Source organism: Mustela putorius, unplaced genomic scaffold (assembly GCF_011764305.1).
Source record: "Mustela putorius furo isolate JIRA1106 unplaced genomic scaffold, ASM1176430v1.1 tig00003909_pilon_pilon_pilon, whole genome shotgun sequence".
Lineage (NCBI taxonomy): Eukaryota > Metazoa > Chordata > Mammalia > Carnivora > Mustelidae > Mustela > Mustela putorius.
In genome coordinates, this window is record NW_025422057.1 from 9,150,912 (window position 1) to 9,178,651 (window position 27,740).

Consider the following 27,740-nt stretch of genomic DNA (forward strand, 5'->3'; position numbering starts at 1 on the left):
AAATAAAATCTAAACAAACAAACAAAATGACAGGATTTCTTGCCAATTTCAGATCAGATTCTGAGGCTCAGAGAGGTTTGGTGACTTACCTAAGGCTACATAGCAAGTAGAGGGCAGAGCCAGTACCAAAACCCTCTTCTGTTGGACTTCAAGACCTCAAGGAGTTGCCGGGTGCAGAGGGTCTCCTGTCCATTCCTCCTGGAGAGGATCCGGGGAGGTGAGCCAGATGCAGTGTTAAGAAGAGCAAAGACAGGGGCGCCTGGGTGGCTCAGTGGGTTAAAGCCTCTGCCTTTGGCTCAGGTCATGATCCCAGGGTCCTGGGATGGAGCCCGGCATCGGGCTCTTTGCTCAGCGGGGAGCCTGCTTCCTCCCCCCTCTCTCTGCCTGCCTCTCTGCCTACTTGTGATCTCTGTCAAATAAAGTAAATAAAATCTTAAAAAAAAAAAAAAAAAAAAGAAGAGCAAAGACAGAGACGCCTGAGTGGCTCAGTGGGTTAAGCCTCTGCCTTCAGCTCAGGTCATGATCCCAGGGTCCTGGGATGGAGTCCCTGCTCAGCAGGGAGCCTGCTTCTCCACCCAACCCCTCCACCCCACCCCGGCTCACCTCTCTGCCTACTTGTGATCTTGTCTGTCAAATAAATAAATAAATAAATAAATAAATAAATAAATAAATAAAATCTTTAAAAAAAAAGACATAAGAAGGGCAAAGACAGAGGTGTTTGTGGATGTGGCACACAGCAGGTTATGTTGACCAGCACTCCTCATCACTGCTTTGGGGACCGTGACTGTAGGTTTTAAAATTCTAGTCTGGGAAGTTCTCACAAAGAGGAGCTTTTAACATCATTTTAAGAATTTTTTTGTCTCAAGACTCATGCTTCCTGAGCTCACAGATGTTATGATGTGAGCATTGTAGACGTTAAAGGACCCGCACCTCACCCAGGATGTACAAAGTTCACTTTCAACTACAAAGCAAGAAGATGGCAAGACCAAGTTTTTGGTTGCAAATTTCTGCCACGAAAAGTCCGGTTCCCGTTTCTGAGGCAGACCTCGCCCCCTAGTGGAAACGGGTGGGCTCTGGATTGCTCTGGGCAGTTCCCCCCTTGCTAGGGCACCCCCCCCCCCCAGGTTCTGCTCCCTTCACAGGCTTGGTGGTTGTGTCAGATCGTCTCAGCTGGGTCAGGAAGGCAGTCGGGTGTGCGCGGTAAGGAGGGGGACCCTGCTGGGGGACTCGACACCTTCAGATTCGGAGTCTCTGGGCTCAGCAGCAGACGTCCTGCCTCAGGGTCTTCCAGGAACCTGTTAAAGCGCAGGTCCCCGGGGGACCCCCTAGACCACAAGGTCAGCCTCTCGCAGTTGGGGCCCGGCTCCTGCTCTTGCGCCAGCTCCCAGGGGATCCCCGTGGGGCTTCAGTTCAAGAGCCGCAGACCTGCCACTCCTCGCTGTTTGAGCTCCCCCAGGGTGCCATGCCCTACCCGCTCTCCCCTGCAAGGACACTGCCCACCCTCCAAAGCCCAGGGATGGGCTACCTTCCCAATGAGACCGCCCTCACCCTGTCCCAACGCCCCGGTCAGAACCACATGGCATTTCCCACGGGACAGCACCCGACGTGCCCTTCAGCCCCGTACCCCATCCTTTCGCGGGTGTCTTCCTCCTACCTCCCTGGCTTTTGGACCCCTCGCAGCTTTACTATTCACCCCAGGGAGGCATTTTGGGCACTGCCATGTTGCAAGTTTCTCCCACTCCTGCCAGCTCCAGGATCACGGGTTTGCATATTCCATAGGACCAAGCTGGAACTGTTGCTTCGCTTAGAAGGTGGCCAGTCATGCCTGTCACAGAGCCTCCAAACAGCTTCTTCTCTCCTGGGCAACTGCAGACTTGCTTTTCAGAAGTTTCTAGATCTTATCTTCTCTGTCACCCCACAGGAGTGTGGAAAAATGCCATGTGGCTGCTCTTTCTCTAGAGCCAGCAGCACAGTGCCCTGCCCCCATGGCTGCACAGCGGCTGGTGGCCCAGAGAGGGACTGTCCCACCCAGCAGCTCATGGTCCCCAGGGGGAAGCAGAGGCACTGGTTTAGGCCCTTTTTATAGACAAGCAATGTTCCCTGAGGGTAAGCGACGAGCGACTTGTCTGACTTAGCACAATTAGTCTGGAGGTGAGGCAAAAACATCATTGTCTTCTTCCCCAAATACCGTACTCCTCTGTTAAAGAAAACATTCTGTTTCATTCTTGGTGTATGGGGGAGTCAGGTTCTCAGGAAGATGCACTCTATCACCCCATTTTGAATGGCAAAAAACCTATAAGTGTCCCTAAAAAGATTTCCAAGAGGTTGCCTGCCAGTCTTCTGAGTGATGGGAGTCTCAGTGGCTTTTCTTTTCTTGTGTTTTCTTATTCTTTTCTTTGACAAGCCTGTATTATTAGAAATAACATTTCATGTTTTGAAAAATGAAAAATGAAACTCTCGTGCTTATTGGGAAAGAAACCATAGCTCCCTGTGGAAACATAAATGAATCTCTTCAACGAGATGTTGAACATACGCAAGCGGGCCCAGAAGAGGACGGGCTGGATGACACGGTCTACTCAATTTTGAAACTCAATGGCCAAACTAATAAATGGCGACAGTAGGGATAGTGTTTACTTTCCAGGGGTAGTGACCAGGAGGGGGGTGTCTGGGGTGTGGACCTGTTTTTGATCTGGGAGCTTCTCCTAGGTGCATGTTCACCTTATGGTAACCCACCAGCCTGCATCATAGATTTTTAGTGGCTTTATTTTATTTATTAAAATATCATTTATCTCACAGGGAGCCTCGGTGACTCAGTCAGTTAAACGTCTGCCTTCAGCTCAAATCATGATCCCAGGGTCCTGGGATCGAGCCCTGCATTGGGCTCCCTGCTCAGCGGGGAGTCTGCTTCTCTCTCTCTCTCTCTCTCTCTCTCTCTGCTGCTCCCACTGTTTGTGCTCTCACTCTCTCTCTCAAATAAATAAATAAATAAATACTTTAAAAGTATTATTTATCTAAATTCCTGAGAATTTTGGTGCAAGGTGTGTGCCCGACTTGTCTGACCCTCGCCCCAGCCCTGCAGGGATGGGAAGCATAATCGAGGCAGTGCTTTCCAACAATCTATCCCACTGCGCCACTCTGACCAACTTCTCAAAACCCTTTATGTCAAGGATTTATCTGGAAAGCACATGGGACTCCAGGGATTACACACAATATAAATATGATACAGAGAACTGGTCGTGGGGATGAAGGAAGAACTAAGAAGTCAAACAGGAGAAGGGGGAAGCCCAGAGACCAGCAGTAGAAGGAAGGCTGCACTGCCCCTCGCACTGAAGGGACACAGACCCAGAAGTAGGGCCATTTGGTGGCACTGGGACCATGGCAGGAGGCTGCCAGGCAGAAGCCATGAAGGAGACACAGCCATCGCTGAAAATATCTGGCTTCTCCCAGTCTCTTGTCCTTCAAACCCCTGCCAGTCCTTCTCATGGTCTGGACCCGGCCAGAAGCAAACTGTAGAGGGAGATGGGATCGGGCTTGCAGAAGAGAAGGGGGGATGCACCTGGGAAAGAATGCATCCGTCCCTCTCCTCCAAAGCCTCCGCTGGGCTGCCTTCCCATCTTCCCACCAGCCTCTCTCCCTCCCGTTTTACCATGTACAGAGCATCAGTCCTCTGCTGGAAGGATTTCCCTAGGCCCATGTCTGATTCTAAGGTGATTGTTAGACGAAATTTACCTACCTTTTTGTCTGCGCAGTATCAAGGATGCTCTATCACTCTTCCAAAGACACTGGATAACCCATTGTGGTGGACACACTTCAGGATGCGCCCTTGTATAGTCCTCTTCCCTTGAGTGTGGGTGGAACGTGACTCAATTCTAGTCCAGAGAATATGGCTAAGGTGATGGGATGTCACTCCTAAGTTACATGATACATCATACAAGACTCTGTCTTAGCAGACTAGCATCAAAGAGACTGAAGGATAAAGAGCATTGAAGGATAAAGAGCCATGCTTTGAAATGTCTGTAGAGATGGCCAGCAGGGAATTTGGGGGTTACTGGGGCCTAGATGCTCTTCTCCCAACAGCCAGTAAGCAGCCAGGCCCTCAGTTATGCAGTTGCAAGAAAATAAATCTGCCAACTCCATGAACTGGGACATGGGTTCTCCCCAGTCGTGCTTTCAGATGAGAACACAGCTCTGCTGCCTCTAGACTGTAGACTTGGGAGACCCTGAACAGGAGACCCAGCAAAGCTACCTGAACTCCTAATATGCAACAAATGTGAAATAATAAATGCATGTTGTTTCAAGCCTGAATTTATGGGACTTTGCTACGCTGCAATAGAAAACTAATCCACAAAGTGGGAAGAAAAACTCTCTAACTCACTTTCTCCAAACCACTGAACTCCATTTAAAAAGGCGGATGGTCTGCAAGTCACTCTCTATCTTGTAATTGTTCCCTTCCCTCCCTGTCCTCCCCCAAAAACTGCAGGGACAGAGGTCAGGTGTGTCCTGGTCAGCAAGTAGAGAAGCATCATGAAAAGGGGAACACTTGGTACTCCCAGTTGGAGAATGTTGTCAACTGCTGACACTCCCATCACAGTGCTCCTGTGAAGGCAGTAAGTTAGGGCTGGCCTCCAGGTGCTCTGAGGTGAAGGATAGCAAACGGACTCAGGTCTGCTATTTTCCATCCACAAATGATAGAAACGTGGTGCTCCAGTTTGAAAGTCTCCCTAGAACTCCTGTGTTGAATCTTAACCCCCAAAGCTGATGGTTTTAGGATGTGGGGCTTTTGTGAGTTGATTAGGTCACAAGGACACCACTCTAACCCTTACAAAGTGGCCTCAGAGAGTCCCCTAGTCCCTTTTACCCTCCAAGGACCTAGCAAGAAGATGGCTGTTTCTGAACTAGGAAGCCAGTCCCCTCCAGAACCTACCCTGAATATGCCAGCATCTTGATCTTGGACACCCAGCCTCTAGAACTGTGAGTGATAAACGACTGTTGTTATAAGTTCCCCCACCTGTGGTACTCTGTGACAGTAGCCCGACTGAGACAGTGGGCAAAAGTTCTACTAAGACCATGGCCAGCTAGGAAAGTCAGCTGAAGGCTTGAGTGGTCCCTTCAATGTCATTTTATTTTCGTTTATGCAGACTGGTGGAAGAAGGAAAAATCCCATAGATCCTTCTGGAAATTGTCAAGATGTTGGGAAGATGAATGAAAAACTTGCATAGATTGGGATGCCCACAGTTTGGACTTTCAGGGCCTAAAAGATAAAACAAAACAAAGCAAATAGGCCTTTTAAGATAAACACAATTGCCCTTTTGAGGAGGGACGAGGGAGAGAGAGGACTTCACAGTTGTATATGGCAGTCATTCCCAACTTTGGCTGCACATGAGAACCACCTGGGGAAAGTCTTTAAAACAAACTCTAAAAAATTTAAGTATAACATAAATACAATAGAGTACACACTTCTTAAGGGTCCGGCTTGGTGAATTTTCATGAGTGAGTCTTCCTGGGTGACCACAGTAAAGAACATTTCAGACACCTCAGAAATCCTCTTTATATTATCTCCCAGACAATATCCTGGCCGCCCTGCTCCCACCTCCATGAGGGAAATTGTTATTTTGGCTCCTGACATTACAGAGAATAGCTTGGGAAGCTTTAAACACCACCAATGCTTGGGCGGTGCGGTGGCCTATCTGGTCTAAGGAGCTGGGTGGGGCTCAGAGCTGCAGACCATGCAAAGGGCCCAGTGTTCTGATGTGCAGTCAGGACTGGGAACAATTCTTTGGCTTAAAGCCGAGTCCCATTCCCTACAGGACAGCAAGGGAGCCCCCCGGAAATTCTGGGATTCCCAGGTTCCTTGTAGGACTATAGCCAGGCTCCCTGGCCATCTTTGGATTTCACCTGTCAGGACCTGGGCCAGGTAGGGAATCACCTGGAAGCTGGCATGGCCACTGAGGCAGGTAGGTCAGGCCACGGATCTTGGTGCACATCCCAGGCCATGTGTAGGTGACAGTGGAGGTGGAGGGGACAGATAACACTCCACCAGTTTCTGCTCCTCTAGCACAGTACCCTTTGACATTTATAAAAGGGAGCTGGCATTATAGTGAGAGTTTTCAATGTCCCTCAGCTTTTCATTCAAGTTCTCTCTCTAGCGTGACGTGGAGCTGTGATTATCTTTTAGAAAGTGAGCAAGCATCCCCTGGAGATCTCTGGAGACGTAAAGCTAGGGATCCCCAACAAGGGGTGGAGGAGAGAAAGAGCACAACGGATATTAAGGAGAAAAGTCAAAGACAGACACTCACATGGCTTTTGCAGGATGGCTTGACGAACCCAAACTTCTGGGTGATCTGGTTGGTCCTGAACTCTTGCCACTTGCCGTCCACCAGGGTCTGGGCTCTGATCTCGTACTTCACCAAGCGCTCCGTTCTCAGGCTAACAGGGCCGTGCTCATAGAGCAAGGACGGGAACCCCAAGTCAGTGTGCTTTACTCTCTGCAAAGAGGGTGATCCATCTTAGGCGGAACTGAAAGTGGGGTGACCCAGAGTTAGCGACACCTGGTTCATTGGCTCTTCCGTATAATGTATGCCCAGAGCAAAGGACTATTCCCCCCCAGAGCTCCATTTCCTGAGAGCTGCTGCTGCTGAGTCAGCTAGTAGCAGAGCCCTCACCCTGCAAAACCACTGACTCACAGACTGGGCTTTGGTGAACCCAGAAAAATGCCTTTATGTCAAGCTGTACTGAATTGGAAGGTCTTCACGATTGCTTGGCCTGAATTTAAAAACCAACATAGTATTCACATGAGCATTTCAACGGGCGTTGTTACAGAATTCATCTCTCCCATCCAGTAAAATCCATTATGTAGGGAAGTGCCTGAGTCACTGAAGACCAAGAACTGATGCAAGAAAGAGATGTGACTCACTCAAGGGTATGCGATGGGGGGTGGCAAAGCTGGGGCTAAAAACTCCCTTTTCTTCAATCATGCATCTGTCCATTTATCCATTCATGACACAAACATTCTCCCCTGCATTCCAGGTACTATGATTAGTAGTGATAAGAAAAAGATGAATGAGATATGGTTTCTCCAGGAGCTTGATGTCTTAGAGACTTATAAAGAAAATCCTAAGTGGAACACAGCAGTCCCTGGTCATAGTTGTCATGGTCAATGTCACCATCATTATCACAGAGTGCTTTATGGGTCAGGCCCTGTTCCAATGGCCTTTGTACAAATTAACACAGTAATACTGCCCAAAGCCTACCTTCTCCATCTTAAAGCTCAGGATGCTGGACATAGGGAGGTTCATTGGCTTGCCAAGGTCACACAGCTCACCATGCAGCTTGACTTTGACTCTGCTCTTCAACACAGTGCTCTTCCAGAGGTCTAGCAGGAGCACCGAGGCGAAGCCATCTGCCTTCCTGACTTCACCAGTGTCCTGTCCACTGCCTGCTCTGACTCTCTCAGAGTGGGCACTATGTGTTACCTCCACCAAAGAGGGGCCATCAATAAAGAATCACCCACCATGTACGAACAGATGATGTGCTGAGCCCCGAAAGTGGAGTCAGAATCTAGAATTTAACCCCAGCTTTGTCAATAGAGGCCATTCGAATATGAAGACTTTCAGTTTGGAAATCTTCATCAATTAAACAGGCCAACGATAGCAAGCACCCAAAGTTGTACAAATCAAATCGTGTTGTAGAAACATGATTAATATCAGGCTTACAACACATTCCATGGTCATTATTAACGAGTGATCAACCAATTATTATTGATTTAGTATGCATTGAATAATGATTTAATATGAATCTAAAAGACCATTTCAGAGACACACCTTTCCTGGGCTCTGTCCTTCTTACCTGCATGTAAAAACTATAAGAGGTAGTATCATGTTTGATTCCCTTTATCTCAAAGAAGAATCCATATACGGCAATCATTTCTGAATGAGTTGTATACTCCTAAGTTGGGAAGGATAAACAACAAGAGGAGTGGGGAAGAAATCTTCAGTGTTCAATGGCATGAGGACACAGTAAAAAAAATTCTGGCTAAAACAAAAGTGACCAATTTGACTGCTGGTTTAAAACAGAACAGCAATTTTAGCCTAAGAAGGGCCAAATTGTAGTGACTTCACAAATCCCTCGGGTTAGCACTCAGTGACATATTAATTGCTCTGTGAGTCCTCTAGTGGGGTGAAGAATGCATTAGGCATGTTCTTAGAGGTTCAGGGGCTTGCAGGCCTTTGGAATAAAGCATCTGCTCCAATTTAATGGGCCTAAAAGACACTCCATACTCATGGTATCGTGAGGTGTGCTGACCCCGGAGGTCGGCAGTCTGTCTACTTAGGCAGGTCTCTGCAAGCAAGGCGGGAGACCCAGCCCATCCAGTCCTGACCCAGAGGGGAGTTTCTGATGATAGATTCAGAGCCTCAAGTCCCTGGAATACAAAATCTTTTGAGATCACTACTGGGGAGGCTTTAGAAAATCAGAGAGCAGCCATTTCTTGGAGAACCGTGCCTATCCCAGGTAGCCCAAGATAGAAGACCATCCCTGGCCCTGCATAGTCCCTTAGGGACTGAGCGCCCAGATGCCTTGCAACCAAGCTCCCTAACCCCTGCTGCTTGGATGTGGGGGAGGGACCCATCAAAATATCCACCCAGAATAGGTTCCCCCTTGCAACTGTAAACACAGGCTTGGAGTAAAATCTCTCATCGAGCCGTTGGCAAGTCTTGATGTTTGTGGAGAAGAGAATGACCAATTCATCCCAGTTTGTCCAAGCCTTTCCTGGTTTTAGAACAGAAAGTTCTGCATCCCAGGGAAACTCCTCCATCCCTGGAAAACTAGGACAGTTGGTTTCCCCTCAAGGAGAAATTCTGGATGTGCACACCATGTCAATGAATGGCCTGTCCCAGGCCCCTGACTTGTGAATTTCATTTCCGAGGGTGTTGTGAACATGCAGGAGGAGACATGACAATTTCCTTTTCTGTCCTGGTCTTGCTAAGGGAGGGAAGAAGCGATTATATAGAAGTCCTTAACGAAGTGTGGAAGGGGATCGTCCTTCTCCTTGCTTGGGCCCAGTGGTCTGTACCTGGTTAAAGAGCAGCCCGAATCTCATAGCCTGGGTGGCGAGATCTTTCACATGGACCATGTCACCTCCATTCTCCAGCTGAAAGAGAAGCCCACGAGCTACCTGGACCCCAGCTCCTCTCACCATCTGCACGTCGGTTCGCTGACCCCACAACCCCACCCATGCTTGAAAAAGAGTTCTGTCTCTGGATCCCACACTCGGTCACCCAGCCAGGCTGCAGGATTTGTTGAAGCCTACCATGCGCCAGGTCCTGCCTCAATGCTTTGAGAAGATGCCAAGATGAGAATGGGAAACATGCCTCAGCAGTCTCCCCCGGGAAATAAAATGTGTACATAAATAGCCTGATCACTTGTAGAGGATGATGGTGGCCATAAAGTCACCCGCATGATCCCGCATGGTAGTATGCGTGACACTGGCAGCAAGGGGCAAAAGGATGGAGGTGGGCTGGGTCAGAAGAACAGGAAGGGTGGGGAGCAGGGGGGACTTCCTGAGGTGTCCAGCCCCAGGGACGGTCTCCCGCCTCAACTGTTAGAGCCTAGATCTGAGTTACGTCCAGAGACGCTCGGTTCCATGGAGTCATTATCTGCTGTGCTGGGGCACTGGGCACTGTGGTTTGCACATGACAATAGGTGTTTGTTGGGCTGAATTGAGTTTTAACCAGTGACTCATAAATCCTCAGAACTCAAACACTGCCCTACTTCATCCCTAAAAATGCACGATTAGAAACACAAGAAGTACAACAGTTCGTGTGGACAATTCACAAAGGGGGACATGCCACATGGAAAAAATATTCATATTTACTAGTAATAAAAGAAATGCATAGAGAAAAACGGGATTTCATTGTTCACTTCTCAATTAACAAAAGTGATCCAAAACAAAAACGCCCCACATTGCTGAACATGTACAAAGGGAAGTAAGCTCATTCATTCCTGGAGAAAGAGTAATTTGGTCCTAAATTTTTAATATGTATCAAGAACAAAAATGAATGTTCCTTTTTGGGCCAGTATTTTTCTATTCTTAAGATTGCCTGTAAGAAAATAATTCTGGGACGCCTGGGTGGCTCAGGTCACGATCCTAGGGTCGTAGGATCAAACCTGCATTGGGCTCCTTGCTCAAGCAGGAAACCTGCTTGAAATCTCCCTCTCCCACTCCCCCTGCTTGTATTCCCCTCTCTTGCTGTCACTCTCTCTAATAAATATAATCTTTTATAATAATAATAAAAAAGAAACAATTCTCAATATGGTAAAATAAACTATCACGTGCAAATATGTTTCTCATACAGTCATTTATAGTAGTTAACAATTAGGAACACCACAAATTTTCCACTCGAAAGGAAAGGCAAAGTAGCATTGTTTAGAGCCAATGTTCTTGGTGGAAGAGTTTACAGCCAATAAACACAATGAGATCTTAGCAGGCGTTGTCTCTGGGCGATGGGTCTGAGGATATGTCTTTTCTTTCTTTCAATTTCTCTGCATTTAAAAAATTCCCAATAGCAAGCACATGTTACATGCGTGTCCCGGGAGTTTGGTCCAGAGGGCCGTAGAGCCAGCGCTCCCGGACCCCATCTCGTGCTCTGGGTCAATAGCGAGCATGTGCCGGGTGCCTGGGTTCCTAGCCTGGGGTCCCCTCCCCCTCTGGCCCTCCAGGCTTGGCTTTCCCCACTGCCCCAGAGGAGGAGCCAAAACCATCTCGACCTCAATAGCCCAGGGGTTTCAGATGCAAAACACATCTCCAGAAAAAGCCAAGTCAGAAAAGCAATAAATTTCAATAATTATTTCCTTGCTGAGCTGGAAACTCACTGCGTGGTAATGGTTGGCTGTAACTCGGATCAACCAGGTCTCCGGGAAGAAATTAATGTGCCTTAACTCCTCCAGATTTTTGCCTTGGAAGAAACACAGAGAGAACATTTTTATAGTATACTCATCACAGAATGGCAGAAGTCTAATTTATGGAGAGAGGAGGAAGTTGAGGGTTGAAGACTGGAGGGTCTAACCAGGGTCCCAGAGATCATAAGGTGCGTGGAGCCCAAATGCGACAGCACCGAGCGTTTTCCCCCAAAGTGTTCACAGCCCCCTGGCCGAAATCCTGCCCTAGTAGGGCAGGTTGGGGTCTGATTGTTGGTGTCTTTGGGGTGTCTAGAAGCAACTTGGACAGAACTAGCTGGGGTCCATCAACTATCCCTGGGTTTTAGAGTTATCCACCATATCTGGATAATGTCCTTTCATTCACAAAGTTCTCCCTGGGGGGCCACCTGGGCAGCCCCAAACACATTCCCCACTAGCTTCTGCGTCTTTCCAAGTCAGAGAGGCCTCTGCCAGGCCCAGCACAAGAGGCTGAGAAAGCCAGGCATGGAGCACAGACTCACAGGCTTCCCCCCAGCTGCTTGACCTGGAGGGGATGCTACTCTTAAGAGGCGGGGCACGTGGCTAGAGGACACTCACGCAGCCCTTGGCAGCCACACATGATTTTGCAATCCATAGGGCCCTTCACCCACTATTATATTTCATGGAAGCTCTGACTGTCCCCCACTTTACAGACAAGGACAGTGAGACCAGAAAGGTACGTTACTTTCCCAAAGTCACACAGCTTGAAAGTGACAATGCCTATTCCTACAACAATGCCTACTGGGTCTTTCCCAGGAGTGGCTGAGGGGTGGGGCGAGTCCCCAGCAGCTCCCCAGGAGGCTTACCTTTGATGATTCCGTGCAGGCGCAGGCAAAGGAAGAGGGGCACCAAGCCCTGTCCTGCGTCCTGATCCAGAAAGGAATGCTTCTTGGGGAAGCTTAGCAGAGAGGAACAAGAGACCGTCATCAGACTGCTTTCTGGAACTGGTGAGGGGGGGTGGAAGTCACGTCAAAGAGATTGGTGGTTTCGCCAGCCAGGAGTAGACGGGGCTTGGTTCTCTCTGGATAGGTGAGGGGTGTGGAAGCAGAGGGCAGCTGAGGCAGCCTGGGCGAGGGCTGACCCCAGAGGTCGTAATGAGGCACTGGTTCTAGTCCCCCTGCCATCCCCCACTGAGACACGCGCCTGGCAGGTGCACAGAGCATACCCAGGAAGTGACTGACGGTAGTGAGTTACTGTAGAGAGGATTTTGAGAAACATTTTCTCACTTGGGTCTCACAAACCTTTTGTGGGCCAGAGAGGGCACATGTCTTGGGCTCCATTTCACAGATGAAAAACAAAGACTCAGTGAGGACTTGAACCTGGGACTTCAGGTTCCTCCTCTACACAGGCTACCATTTCAATAGGGGCCAATGTAGACCATTTAAAAGTGCTTGCTCGGGCACCTGGGTGGCTCAGTCATTAAGCATCTGCCTTTGGCTCAGGTCATGATCCCGGGGTCCTGGGATCCAGCCCCACGTTGGCTCCCTTGCTCAATGGGAAACCTGCTTCTCCCTCTCCCACTCCCCCTATTTTGTTCCCCTTCTCTCTCTCTCAGTCAAATAAATAAGTGAATAAATACATTTTTTTTTTAAAGTGTTTTCTGGAAGGATTAAAAAGAAGGACTGTGGGTAGCGAGTTCTAGTAGCTGTTTCCCAATCAGGCCTTCAGCGGTTACTGCCCATATTAAACTCCAGTTAATTTCCACACGTGGCTGAGGTCAGGGCTGGGTTGAGATCAGATTCCCTTTGAGAACACGCGTACACAGAGACACACACCCACCACTCTTGTTTTGAAACAACTCGTTTCGTGAAAGGGTCACTTTTCACCAATGGAGACCACGGGGGTAATTTTTCCAAGTCCCTTTGGAAATGCAAAGTCATTCCCTCAAGGCAAATCCGTATGAGACCAGCCAAGGGCTCTTGTACATTATTTTTCCATGAATCAAGAGGGATGTCCAAATCGCACCCTGTCTCAGCCAGACTGAACGCACCATTGGCCCGTGTCCTGCCTCTGCTGGGGGTGCCCGCCAGCCTGCCGAGGACCATTTGCTTTCAAATGGGAATTCTTGGGACTCTCCGTGTGAGTGGTCCCAGGAGAGAGTGTCAGAATGCCGAGGCATTGTGGGAGGAGAGAGGGGCACAGCAACAAATGAGTTGATTCAACCCAATGATTACTAATTAGAATCTGCTGGGCGCCAGTCTCCAGGAGCGGACAGGTCGGGCCTAGGTAAAGGACGGCTGATGCTTTCAGGAACGCAGTGCTAGTGATGCCGGAACCAGCCCTCCATTAGTGCTAGTGATGCCGGAACCAGCCCTCCATTCCCAGGGCAGGCGGAGCTGGGCTAGTGTGAGCCACACCAGGGCCCAAGAACACGGTATCTTAGCCAGACAAATAACACTGGCTTGCCTTTCTCACACCATTTAACCAAGGAAAGAGCTCCGTGCTATCACGTGGGGTGCAGGTGCCAAGGAGGGAAGAAGGGGCCGGGCTGGCACAGTCCCTCTCATTCCCTGTCAAGCTGAGCGCTCTGGGGAATGAGCCTGCGCCCTTGGCAAGGGTTCCCACAGCCCAGCACTGCCCCTAGAGTGAGAACCTGCTGGAGATGTGGGTTAAAGACAGTTTCAGCCCAAACGGGAAAGGACAGTAAGAGGACAGCACTTCAGTGACTAGGAAGCCCCCGGGCACCAACTCTGCAGCTTTGTGGGAAGGAAGCCAAGACCCCTGAGTCTCCCTGGGGCAGGTGCTCAGACCTCAGAGCCCATCAAAGGAGCTCTCCAGACAGACCACCTCTCTGTCCTCTCTGAGGATTCCAGGAAGAGATCTGTTGAGATACGTGATTGGACTTTAAGATCCCTTTGGGTCACAGGGACGGGGCATTGGTGGCGGCCAACTTGCGAGGTCATGAGTCTGCTCATCCATTGTCCAGCCATGCTTTGGCGAGGTGCCAGTCCCACGCTAGCTGGCCATCAGTCATGGGACTGAGCCTCCCTGAGCTCAAATCCCCTTCTCTGTCCTGTGGGGACAACAGCCATGGGTGATGGTGCTGGGCACAGTCCACCCCCGAGGACTCCCCATCTCGTGACCACCACCACTGTCCTCTTGTCCCTGGGAAAGGGACTTAGAGTCAAGCTGGCTAAGTGCGTGGACTTTGTGATCACTGCCACCCTGTAAATGGCCCAAGCCCGGGGCCACCTCCAAGGAAGAAAGCAGTGGCCTCTGCTGATCTTCTAAAGTCTGAAAGCATGAGCATCAGGGGGCTGTGGTCCAACGAGTCAGTAGAGCCCCGCCCCTGGAGCCCAGCGAGGTCCACTGTCACAGAGCCAGGACTCTCCCAGGCCTCCTGAGGACAGCCTGGGGGCATTTCCCCCTCTCCTGGCTCCTTTCAGCTGTCCGGAGGCAGAGGCTTCGACTGTCTCGGTCTCAACCATGAGCGCATTCACCCCACTTCACACAAAGTGAGAAAACACTGACGCTAAGTCGGGGGCCTCTTTGTGTGGCTCTGAGGGCGCGATCGAGCGCTGGCGTGGGCCCCCTGCCACTCGGTGCCATGTCTGTGCCAAGATCTCTCTGGGTTTAGAACCAACTTTTCTGGGGCAAACTTCAGGCCATGGTGTCTGAAACCTGAAACCCTTGGGTCATGACCCCTTCCGGGAGGACAGTTCCTAGGCCTTGAGACTGAAAGACACACCCAGGTTGGCTCTGGGTCCTGCTTTCAAGGGCCCGGGGACAAACCCCCCACAGACTTCCTGAAAGGCAGTGCCCGGGACAAGTGCCCCTCTGACTGTCTCAGGTTGTCATTTTAGAGCTGCCCTTGGCCACAGCCTTCTCACTTCCCCCATCACGTCATATGTTGGTCATTTGTCCTTCCTGTGAGCATCTGACTCAGAGCCCCACTACCCCAGGACTTGATTATAGCCTTAAAATTCACCCTTCAGAATTCTGACCCATGGTACTCCACGGACAAGCCTCGGGAACTTCATGCTAGGAGAAATAAGCCCAACACAAAAGAATGAACACTCCGCCATTCCACGTAAGCGAGGTCCCCGGGGTAGTGGGACTCACAGAGACAGCAGCAGAGCGGTGGGTTCGCTGGGGCAGGGGGCTGGCTAGCTGCTACTGTTGAATGGACGCAGGGCTTCCGTTTGGAAAGATAAAAACATTCTGGAGATGTAAGGAGGTGATGGCCGCACAATAGTGTGAATGTGTTTATTTATGCCACTGAACACCCCAAAATGGTTAAAATGGTCAATTTTATGTTCTGCATAGTTTACCATAATAAAAAAAGAAAGAGAGTTAAAATATCGCTCCATTTCTATGAGCAATCCATGAAGTAATAGTTTACATTTTAAGGTGAAGTTTGAAGAAAAAAAGTTACACATTTTGGGACAATAACTCACGGTGAGAAAGGAACACGGCTTTTTTCAAAATGGAACTCGGTATAGAACTGGCCACCTTCGGCCAGCTGGGAGCCAGGACCCGGTCCTCTTGGCTCCCAACCTGACAGCCCAGTACATGAAAACGATTCTGAAGGCTAGTAGCGTCTAGTAGACGCCGCTGCCCAATGAACTTGCCCCGCCCCGATATGCTAATGTCCATGCAGGAAGGTCTGGCCCTCGCCCGAAGTCTCCCAGCCAGTTCATAGCAGGGGCGGGAGCCAGACCCTGGGCTGCCATCTGCTAATGTACATCTTATTTACCGAATGTATGGTCTGTCTCTGCTTCTGAGGTGGGAAATGCCGCAAAGACGGGGCTCGGCGTCTGTTTTTGCTCCGCTCCTCTTGGTGGTTCTTGCAGGGCCGGGTGCTCCGTGGCCTTGCAGTATGTTGAGTGAATGAACTGGATGAGGAGTTGGTCCCACCGACCTGGCAGCTTCCACCCTTCCATCCCTTCCCTCCACTCGCCCACAGAGTCTCCTCGAGGAGGGCCAGCTGTCCCCGTCCCCAGCGCACACGCATGCTCGCACACACACACATACACACACACACACACACACACACGGGTGCACGCAGACGAGGCTATTACGTGCTGATGTTCCTGTGCTCATGGGAGTCCCTCCTGCTGCCGTTGCCGGCTTATCTGCCAGGCCAAGTCCTGGCAGACATTCATTGAGACCCTGTTCCAGTCCTGACCTTTGTCCCAAGGCAGAAGTGGGTCTAGAAATAATGGTCATTTGCTCTGCCCTTTGTAAGGACTCTTGAGTCAGACACTTCTCATCCCTGAGATCCCTGCCACATCTCTAATCTTGCCAAAGACGATGCACTGGGGCTACCCGGTTTGCGTGGAAAGCCAAGAAGCCACAGGAGGGAAGTGAAAACTTAGCAAGGCATAGGGATCAATGATATTTAGAGACTTTGAAAACAAAGGAGTTTCAGCGTCCAGAGAGCTAAACTCTAGTGGAGCAGGGGCAGCGTGGTCAGAGCAAGAGAAGAAATTAAAAAGGGCAAGAAACACCAAAGTCCAATGATGAGAAACCCTGTTGCCCCCAGATATAGCCACCTCCCTGCACAGGGCTTGGTTATCTGAGACAGAACCATCCGAAGGCTCTCATGCCCGTGACTCATGGGATGTTTCAAAATGAATGTTGTGGTTAAGAGATCAGAGTTGTCACACCAGGGGTGCCCAGTTTCATGATGACTGTGGGGCCACATCTGCAAACGCCACTCTTTAATCACAATAGACACATGGCTGATGGCCTCCCTGTCACACAGCATCACAAAGTGTGTCCTTGGAGACATCAGTGGGCTTAGGTGTCAGAGATGTAGGGGGCTGTGGAGTGGCTCTACGCCAAGGCTCCCCTCGCGGGACATGAGGGGAGCACAGTGAGAGCTTTATCAGGCCAGTGTCCGCTCACACGGTCAGCACGTGCTTTTGTTCTCTCTGCAAAGAGAAGCTCAAGGAAGCAATCGGTCCAGTGAGCAGGTGAAATCTGGGAGGGCTTCCTGGAGGAGTCCTTGGGTCAGACTGGGATAGCGCCAAGGAAGGAGGGGAGACTCAGCTGCAGAGCTCATCGAAATCTAGGAGTTGGGATCACGTGGAAATTGGCTTTGCTGGTGGCTGTCAATGACCTCCTGGAGAGGTTGTGAGCCCACTGCTGGAGCCCACCCTTGTGTCAAAGAGGGACCCACTTAGTGATCAATCAGTCCGTTAAGGATTAGAATTATGGGTCAATCCATGACTTTCCCTCGACCCAGAGAATCTCAAAATAAAAGAAGTTCAGGGAAACCCAGGTCAGCTCCTACCCCACCACCATGTTGCTGACGGATCCTTGCCTTCCCCGGCCATCTGTCCCTGGATGGAGTTTACAGATGCTCCAGTAAGTGAAAGGGAGGGGAGACATTAAAAGTGTGTACTGGCAGGTTCTATTTATACAGCGTTCAAAAGCAGCCAAGACATCTTGTTGTTTGCCTTTTTCTGGGAAAGGTGAGGACAAAGATAAGACACTCCAGGTGGCTGGTCACGTCTGTCTGTGGGGCAGGGGGCTGCTCCCACTTTCTGGAAATCCACTTTGGGTTCACACACTTTTCAGTATGTATTTTATACTTTGATGAAAAATGTGCTTTTTAAAAAAGTGCAAAGTTTGCCTGCCTCTGGCTTTACTCCAACCAAGGAGACTTTCCAGCTCTCCTGGATGTCCTCAGACTGCTCACTGGAAAGAAATGATGACTTTTCCTCTGTGACAGAGGCAACAGCTTTGCCTACATTTTTTGTTTTCCTACAAGGAAATGTTAAATTTAATTCTGGCCAGTCTATTTGTTTTTCTAAATTAACCATTGCCAGAAAACAGACTGTGGGTGCTGAGGGGAGCGTGCGAGCGAGCGTGCGTGTGTGTGTGTGTGAGTGTTCCCTTCCTATAATATTATACTTAGCAATGAAAATAAGTTGGAAGACGTTCATACACTTCTAGCTAGGCGGAGAGACTTCCCTTTCCCCTTTCCATCAGTGTCTCTGGCATAGAGTGCGTGTTCAGTAACTATGTGTTGAATGCGTAAAACATTGAAAAAAAATCAATGGATAAAAGAAAGTAGGAGAATAAGAAAGGCTTGGACCTGTGTCTTTATTTGCAGGCATCATTCAAATACCTTCCCTCGTGGCTTGTTTTCTGGACATTGCTAAGAGAGATCAGAAAAGGGGCATCTGGTCTATTTTTACGCCATCACTGCCCCAAGCCCCCCCGATGTGGATGCTAGGCTAGCAAAGACCGCATCCAGCACCAGCACGGCGGAGTGGCTTGTCCCCAGGGCTCACGGGACCTCCCTTCCCCAGCTCAGATTCAGGCGGCTTGGCCCACTGCCACACGTTATCAAAGTACAGTCCCTTTGGGGAAGTCCCCATCTGGTGATGGCCTCAAAATGTCCGCTCTGAGCACTGGGAGACCCCTTGATAAATCACTCTGCCATTTACATTACGTCACCAATAGTAGCAACTTTAAAAACTGGGCCAAAGGGTCAGCTTCGTTGATTCTCATTCCTAAGCCTACACATTGTCTCCCAGAGGCAGCTGTCTCATCTTTTAAGGCCCCATGGCACATCCCTGTTGGCGGCCACAGAAGCATGACTAGCTGTGGCCTCATTGAACTGTGTAGTTTAGTTCCCCTGGTGACCGGGCTCTGGCCTAGGTCTATGAGCAGAGATGCCTTCTCACTGCCCGAACCTTCAGGCCACCAGCCCCATTGGGCCAGCAGCCCCGAGGCCCTGCCCTGCTACGGGTCAGCCCCAGGGTTGGGGCTGGCTAGGATGGGGTTGGCCAATACAGAGTAAGGGAACCACCGCCGTTCCCTGCCATGTCTGGGGTAGACATCGCTAACCCACCAAGACGTAATTTCTCCCTGAGTCTAGAGAAAACCTTGGAACCCTTCCTTGTCCAGAACACCAAATGGGCACCTGCCCCGAGTCACCTGCCTCTGAGCCCCATTACTCCTAGTTGCTACAGACAAGGCATTCTCTGAATTTTACTTCAGCCTATGAAGACCCACTTCTGTGAGGGGAACCAAGCTATGCGAAAACCATGGATGGGAACTCATCACTCAGTAAGCCCTTCCGTGCACAGCACAGTGCCGGGAAGCGAGGGCTCAGGGGGAGGCCCACACCCCCTTCCTTCAGGCCGCTCATGGTGCTCCTGGGGGTCAGGACGGAGGTACCACCGCGTGGTCATAAGGCAACTGGTCACAGAGGCTCTCCAAGGAGGCCCCGCCATGCACAGAGTGGCCGAGTGAACAGAGCAGCCTGGGGTCAGGGAAGCAGGAGCAGCAAGTTCAGGAGCTAGCCGAGGTTCCAGAGATTGGGGTCCCCGGGCACATGCATTTGGGAGGTGGAGGCCCTTGATGAGGGAGCCCTTAAAGGTGACCCTGTTCTGGGGCAGGAGACCTGGGATGGGTGGAGAACCACTCAGAATCCTAAAAATGGGCACACGGTCCTCAAGGTCGGAGGCGGCCCTGATGACTAAGTGAAGGGGCACCGAGGCCCAGATGGTGCGTCTCTTCTCCCTGGGGGCACAGAGCTTGCTGGAGGGAGCCGGAGGGAAGGCAGGCCCGCAGGGGAGTCCCTCCTGTGCTGCAGTCTGAAAACACGGGGCCGAGAGGAGGTATGGACACCAAAAGGAAACTCACAAGTGGTTTCTAACCAGGAACAAGGTGGCACTGGGGTCTTGGGAAGTGCCACGGAGGGGAGGTGTGGGCTTAAAATGGAACCCAGTGTAGATGCAAGAGAAATGGAAAAGCTAATGATGGTGGCGAGGAACCTCGAGACCCCAGCTCAGGAAACCCAAGGACACCCCCCCCCCAACTCAGCGGAGGGGGCTACACCTGAGAGCCTCATTCCCAGTGTTTCTCCCACATTAAAAACACAGTTTCCACATCCCAGCTCATTTCCTACCTCCTGGTTCTAAGCCGTTTCCAGTATGAGTGCTAACTTGGAGCCAAATAACGAGTTTTCCTGGTGCGTGTGACTCATAGGAAAAAGTGTCTTTTGGGCTATTAAAAGAGTCGGTGGGGGGGTGGTTTAAGCATTTGTGTTCAAAGCAAATTATATAGAAACTAAGCAAAGTGCATGTCATTCTGGCACTGAATACCGCTTTCCTCAAATAATGAGGCAGGGAAAATGAGCTCTGTAGTTAACATCGTGCACAGATGTTCCAGAAAAGGATTAAATGCGTCAGAACAATGCAAATGAAAAACTTGGCTTACACAGGTCAGTCCGCTGATGACGATGGGGCAGATGTGTTTATCTGTGAAACTCATACGTGCACAAGAAACGGAGCCTGTGGGCTTCCTGGGACACACTGGATGGTGCCTGGAGAGCCCCTTCCCGCCAAGGTGGGGGACAGGCTCCTCAATCTGACAGTGACGGTGATGCCATCAGTGACTTCCTTCAGGCAGAGCCTGAGGACCACCTGAGACTATCTTTGGCGACAGGACCCCCTGCTTGTGTGATAGACGTGAGTGTATTCACAAAGTATCCATTGAGGCTAGAGAGGTGCAAAACGGAGCCAGTAAACCACCAATTTCAGCCTCCCCCGACCCTGCCCTGCTGCCCCCAAGCTACCACAGCTTAACGGGGGACTCTTGACTGAACAGAGAGAAAACTCACAGCAGAGAGCGGACCAGGGAGGGGAGGACACACTGTAAGTCCTCAGCTAACAAAAACATGGAACCTAGAGGCAGCCTCAGAATCTTTCTTAACCCAGCGTGCAGGGAGCTATGACCAAACCAGCTGGAGTGGACACAAGAGAGGAATCCTATCGGCCATCCTAGGGATGGGAAGCAAAATGCCTTGGGATTCAGCAGACCCGAGTTCAAGTCAGACCCCGTCACTTGCATCATCTCTGACAAGATAGTTCATCTCCACCTTGAGTTTCTTCATCTGTAAAATGGAAACAAAACCAGCCCCGGAGTCCAACTGAGAGTACAAAGTGCCGTTATCAGAATTACGGCACTTAACACGCAATTAAATGGTGTCCATAAAGCTGAGATTACTATTTTTGACTGCTCTTTCAAGAATTTCTAGAATTTATAAGTTTGGAGCGTATAAGAAACTGAGCTAATTCTATGAAAGCTTTGTGCATTTTCCATTTGTCTAGGAAATTCACGATGTCCTCTGCTCTCATGAAACATAAGAGAGGATGACCTGGTCTCATTTAGACACATTTTAAACATGATGTTTTGAAGGTCGGTGTGGTTTGGTAATAAATTTTTCTGAATGAAAGGAGTACTTTGTGCATCATGTCTTTTACTGGACAGAGCAAGAGTTCAGAAGCACATGGCTATCTCAGGTTATAAACTACATCTTCACATTTTCAAGTACTCCAGGGGCTCCAAGATCCCGATAACCTTATGTCCCATAAAGAAAATTGCATTCAGGGCACTCTGGGTGATGCTATGAAAAATCGTATCCCTGAGGCTTTTCCTCCAGGATATTATGAGTGTAAAAACCAGGTATTGTTTCATCAATCCGCACGGTTACGTTACCTTTTAAAAAACGCCAGCACAGTTTCATGAACCGGAACCGTCTGGATTTTGTGGTTCAGTTGCAAGAAGACCCACAAAAGTAGCGTTTTCAGAAGATGAAACTCGTTAAAAGTGAACAGCCTGCCAAAATGAAAGAGAAGAAATTTGAGGAGTAGCAACAACTCAGGCCATTCGTAAGAAAAAACAAAGTTAAGAATGAGTTTAGGGGTGCCTGGGTGGCTCAGTGGGTTAAAGCCTCTGCCTTCGGCTCAGGTCATGATCCCAGGGTCCTGGGATCGAGCCCCGCATCGGGGGGTCTCTGCTCAGCAGGGAGCCTGCTTCTCTCTCTCTCTCTCTCTGCTTGCCTCTCTATTTGTGATCTCTGTCAAATAAATTAAAAAAAAAAAATTAAAAAAAAAAAAAAAAGAATGAGTTTAGGAAAGAGGCAACACCACCCCTGAGTCTGCAGGTCACTTCAGACAAAGAGATGTTAAATGACGTTCTCAAGGTCACGGGACACAGTGACCCATGGGTGATCCTTAGAGTGAGCTGGGATGTGACCCTCAGCAACCCGCTCCCCACTGGCTGTGCTGCCAAGCCAATGGCCAGCTTTAAAGAGATAGGAGTGCCAGAGATGTTTTCATCTGTTCTTTCATTTAATTCCATACAACAACCCTGCAAAGTATGTTCCTTACTTATGTAGATAAATTCAGACTGACCCTATATTTATTTAAAATTTTAATATTTCATTCATTGTGGGTTTTTGCATTAATTTTGATTTTAAAATACTGTACCACAATATACTTATTGTATATTGGTGCCCCTCTTAAGTTTTGCACTGAGATAAATGCCTCCATCATCACTTCCTAGTCCCAGCTGGGACTGAGGGCAACGTAACTGACTTGAGTTCGCAGGACTGTGGGGGCAGAGCTGGGCGGGAGTCAGTCCAGCCTCCCGCAGATGCTTGTATCCATAGATAGTGGTGACAGCAGGTGCTCAGGTTTCCTTAAGTGGCATGCTGTTTCCTGTCGCTGCTCTAACAAACCGCCATGAACCAAGTGGCTTAAAACAACACACATTTATGATCTTATGGTTCTGGAATTCAGAAGAACACAATGGCGCTCACTGGGGTAGGATCAAAGTGTGGACTGCATTCTTCCTGGGGACTCTACGGAGAACCGTTTCCATGCTTTTTCCAGCTTCCAGAGGCTACCCACATCCCGTGGCTTAGGGCCCTTCCTCCATCCTCAGGCCAGCAGCACAGCACCTTCCAATCTCTTTCCTGGTCTCACTTCAGTGCGCAAGGATCCTTGTGATTACACTGGGTCCACCCAGGTGATCCAGCAAACCCTCCTCAGCTCGAGGTCATCGCTCTGCAACCTTCCTTCCCCTTTGCATGCAACCGAACATATTCACAGGCTCGGGTTGGCATGTGGACATTATCGAGCCGACGACATACACAGAGATCATTAGCGCAGGGCCTGGCACGGAGGAGCGAGCTAACGAACGGCACCTCGGACTCCCAAGTGACAGGGCTGGGTCCTGGCTGTGGAGCCCACGCTTTGCCCGCAGTGACATGAGACTTCTTATCTAGAAACAAGTGGTGAGGAGGAGTGTCACTCCCTACAACGTCAACTCTGTAACATAAGGAGGTCTCCCGGAGAGCTGCTCCAAAGCCTCCCGCCAGCTTGATTATCTAAGAAGTCATTCCAGCTGGTCTTAATACCCTCCATATCTTCCACCATGAGCACAGGGATGGCACGTTTGGCTCCCTAACCTATCAGAGCCTCTGATAGTCCACCACTTTGAGTGGTCTTGGTGGGTGGGACCCAAGCTAAATGGTGACTCTAAAGGAAGTGGAAAGGTCACCCACCCACCTTTCACACTATTTCTGGCCACAGGAGAATGTCTCTTTGCTTTTGTTTTCAGGCCACCTACAGATGCATGGGTTTTGATGACAGGATCACATTTGCCACTGTCTGGGCAAAGACGGGGCGAAGGGATGGGGGATGTCACAGAGCCTCTCTGTACACGATGTGCCCACACAGAACTCCGCCAGTCCACCACCAGCTCTGGCTGGGGAGCTGCGTGACGCCTGGTGCAGAATCCAAGCCCCAGGTCCCCAAGCTCGGAGGTTCTTTGGGACCTCACCAAAGAGGAGCTGGCAGCAGCATGGGAAGAGTCACCGGGGCTCCAGGAATCAGGGTCCTGGTTGTACTTTTTTTTGAGATAAGGGTGGGATACGCCTGGTCTTACTTTATTATGAAGGGTAATTGTTCAAATAAAGTCCTCTGTCTTTAAAGATCTATTTATTTGAGAGAAAGAGACAGTAGGTGCGTGTGTACAGGTCGGGGAGGGGTGTCAGGCAGGCTCTGCACTGAGCGTGGAGCCTGACACAGGACTAACTCAGGACCCTGAGATCACGACCTGAGCAGAAACCAAGAGCTGGACGTTTAACTGACTGCACCACCCAGCTGCCCCAGTCCCTCCATCTTTAGGCCAAGTTCCAGTCTCCTGAAGTACTAGTTCCTGCTGAGGACATTCTAACATATTTTCATTTACTCAAGAGCTCTGACGGCCTCCCAGAACCCAGAGATCCTAAACTTCCCTCCAGCACAGGTGAACATCTGGGCTGTTCTACTTGTGTTTACGGGTGCTCAGTAGTAGCCATTGGGAGGTAAGTGGTATTTGTTCATGAGAAAAATGTGAACAAGACACTGCTTGTCTTTTTTTTTTTTTAAGAAAATTATACATAAATAATAAGGGCCCCCCTTTGAGTACAGACTATGAAGAAAGCTGTATCAGGGCAAACAAGAAAGCATGAACAAGGATCCCGAATAAATAAAAAAGCAAAATAAAACAAATGGCTATTGGGAAGGGAATGAAAAATTGCTCTCTATTCATTCACTGGCAGCCTGCACAACTTCAAATTGAAAATGCTAATGAGATAAGCAAGCATCGACATGGAGAGAACACGTCTCATTGTGCCAGAAAATGAAGGAGGCTGGAGAGCACTACGGTCACGATGAGAACATTGATTCGAAGTTTAAGGTTTTTTTGTTGTTGTTTCGTTTTAAAGATTTTATTTATTTATTTGACAGACAATGATCACAAGAAAGCAGAGAAGCAGGCAGAGAGAGAGGAAGAAGCAGGGTCCCCACTGAGCAGAGAGCCTGATGCGGGGCTCGATCCCAGGACCCTGAGACCATGACCTGAGCCGAAGGCAGAGGTTTTAACTCACTGAGCCACCCAGGCGCCCCCAAAGTTTAAGTTTTTACGAAACGATATTACACGTTATTTATAGATTATCTAAGAAGTCATTCCAGCTGGTCTTATGGAGTAAGAATACAATCACAGGACTGGGTTCACGCAGGCCCGGGACAATGGTCTGATTGTCTTGGGGAGGGGGAGAGGCCAAGAGGATGCTGGGGAGGGAGCATGGTCGGCTTCTGCTTTGTTGGTGATGTTTTCTTTCTTACGACAAAATGTCACTGTTCATTTTGGGAGGGGCGTCCAATCGTGTGTTCTAGTCGCCTCCTAACTTTAAAATTGTTTTACAATAAAAACTAACCATCAATATCCTTATTGATCTTGATTATCAAGATCACAGAGCACAGCGGTGGGCCGGGCTGGTCATTACCCGGGGCTTTGAGGCCGCTCAGACCTGTGTTCAAATCCCAACTCTCATGCTGTGCGCAGGGAAACTGGGCCAATCTTTTCCTTTCCTACACATGAAAAGGCAGATAACAGCACCCACCTCACTGCATGGCTGTAGGAGTTAGGCCAATAACCCACTCAAAGTGTCCTGTATACAACAAGTGCTCAATAGTTGGTAGCTGTCATTGCCATTAGCCAGAGAACCATCAGCTTCAGGAAGAAGCTGTTTGAGAGCCACGCCCTATGGTGCTCCAGATGTTGTGGGACTGGCTCGCCATGGAGGACAAGGGTGACTTCTCCTGGGAATTCCTGAGCCCTCAGGACCGATGGTATCATGGGCAGGAAGCCTGGGAAAAGTAGACAGAGCCCGGGTTGTAGGGCGGCTCTCCATATAGATAGGAACTGGACAGCTGGCGGAGTTTTCCATTTCTCCTAAGTCTACCAGGAGCTTGGCTTCCAGAAAAGCAGAAGTTGGAATGAAGCTTTCATAGTATGGTTCACGGAACAGGGTAACCTAGTGCTGACCTCTGAAGAGAAACTGAACTGGCAGCCGAAGGCCCAGGCGAAGAAATGAAAAACCAGAGGCCCCAGAGGTCAGGAAAGCTGTGTGTAGTTTATGCAAGGCTGTTTACGAAACCCAAAAAAAAGATCAGGTCAAAGGGGCTTCAGAACGAGAAGGTGAATGGCCCAAAAGCTGAAGCATCTGCTGAGATGGACGTTGTTCCCACGAGGCTTAGAGACCCACATGCCATGACCAGAAGCTGGGGGACGGGCCGCTGTCTACCCTAAGTGGGCCCAGCGGGATGGGCCATCCCTGACCCCTCATGTGCTGGCATTTCCAACAGCCCCTCTGGGGCCATGTGACTTGCCAGGACAACCCAGTCCCAGCTAAGGTCTGGTTGCCAGGCAGCGTGGCCTCTGGAACAAATGACGAGATAGTGTATTGCGGAGGGAGGGAGCCTGAACTTTGTAGCCTGAGCTCTGGGCTTGAGCCAGCCCTACGTTTTATTGTCCCTCTTATCCTTGGGACACTAACTGCACCTGTCACACAGGGCCGTGGGCTTGAAAGGGACGGTGCACAGAGCAGGGCACCTACGCCAAGGGGCTCAATAAATGTGAACTCATCTAAAGGCGCTTTTTAAAAAAATTAACATATATTGTATTATTAGCCCCAGGGGTACGGGTCTGTGAATCGCCAAAGGCAAGGGAAGCAAGGGCAAAAATGAACTATTGGGACTTCATCAAGATCAAAAGCTTTTGCACAGCAAAAGAAACAGTCAACAAAACCAAAAGACAACTGACAGAATTGGAGATATTTGCAAATGACATATCAGATAAAGGGCTAGTATCCAAAATCTATAAAGAACTTATCAAACTCAACACCCAAAGAACAAATAATCCAATCAAGAAATGGGCAGAGGACATGAACAGACATTTCTGCGAAGACGACATCCAGATGGCCAACAGACGCATGAAAAAGTGCTCCACATCACTCGGCATCAGGGAAATACAAATCAAAACCACAGTGAGATACCACCTCACACCAGTCAGAGTGGCTAAAATTAACAAGTCAGGGGATGACAGATGCTGGCGAGGATGCGGAGAAAGGGGAACCCTCCTACACTGTTGGTGGGAATGCAAGCTGGTGCAGCCACTCCGGAAGGGTTTGTTCTTAATCAGCTGCGGTCCAAGGTGGCAGACCCACCAGCCAACCAGCATGCCCAGGTGAGGCGCCCGAGCCTGGGTAAATGTCTCAGACCCCACCAGGCACCAGGTATGGCCAGGCCCCGATTTCCAGCACCTTCTGTTCTCCACCTCCCTCCAGCTTCAAAGCAGGTGGGGGCTGACACCACCACGGCGCCCCGCGACCGAGGAGCCTCTGCCTGGGGGAACGTGAACAGGAGGTCAGGGTGCTGCCAGCTGAAAGCCTCCAAGGCACAAGGGCTGATGACTTGCTTGAGGTCACGCAGGGCCCTTTCCCCTGTCGCTGGGATGGCTCTGGACTGTGTGTGTAGACAGCTCCCGGGGAGGGGCGGGAGGAGCAGGACCCCGTTCCCACATCAGTCATGTCTGCCCAAGCTTGTGCGTCTAGACACTTGACGTGGAATGTACTCGACCTCTTTTCCTGCCTCATGTACATTTTGTAAGACCCAATTCCATCACCGAGGCTCTGGCTGTGGTCAGACAATTTTTCCCTGTTCTTGGTTAAATGCTACGAGGGTGCGACAGCTCAGTCTTTCCAAGGGAGGGACAGTGTTAGGAAAAGTCTAAGGGATGCCATGTTTATCTTTTCTTCAATAGTTGTGTAACCTTTGCTCTGCTGGAGGGTGGGGGAGGGCACATGCGGGGGGGCGGGGGGAGCAGCAGGGAGTGGGGCAGAATGACACCAGGAGGTCGCCCAGATTCCCCGGGGTGCTCCTGATAAGACGGTCTCCCTCAACATTAGAACTCTGTTCTAACAACCTCATTACTCTTTAAGTGTGAGAACATCGCAAGCCACTGGGTAAATTCAAACCAACAGTGGAATGAATCTGTTCAGATCTGATTTCTGAAATCTGATTGCTTTCTATGCCATGAGCACGAGTAGACATTTCATCTCTGACATACGGCTACAAAGTTTAGTAGGATTTACTTCTCGCTTTTGAAGTTCACCCCAAGGGGATACAATCCTGGTAACTTGGCAATGGCCT

At 49.9% G+C, this 27,740-nt stretch overlaps 1 protein-coding gene across 5 annotated transcripts in view; it reads right to left on the bottom strand.

Annotated features, from left to right (window-relative positions):
- Window positions 1-2,998: 2,998 nt before the first annotated feature.
- Window positions 2,999-27,740, bottom strand: part of BTBD16 (BTB domain containing 16) — a 44,136-nt gene continuing 19,394 nt past the window's right edge. The window contains exons 10-16 of one of the 5 annotated variants that reach the window (XM_013055737.2): window positions 21,415-21,534; window positions 11,760-11,851; window positions 10,870-10,952; window positions 9,071-9,148; window positions 7,846-7,944; window positions 6,297-6,485; window positions 3,003-5,251 (exon numbers count right to left, since the gene is read on the bottom strand). In XM_013055737.2, coding sequence (XP_012911191.2) covers window positions 5,183-5,251; window positions 6,297-6,485; window positions 7,846-7,944; window positions 9,071-9,148; window positions 10,870-10,952; window positions 11,760-11,851; window positions 21,415-21,534 — 730 coding nt within the window. In that variant the 3' untranslated portion in view covers window positions 3,003-5,182. Of the gene's footprint in view, window positions 5,252-6,296; window positions 6,486-7,845; window positions 7,945-9,070; window positions 9,149-10,869; window positions 10,953-11,759; window positions 11,852-21,414; window positions 21,535-27,740 lie in introns of all 5 variants that reach the window. The other 4 variants (XM_045068849.1, XM_045068851.1, XM_045068850.1 and 1 more) reach the window with 4 other exon arrangements.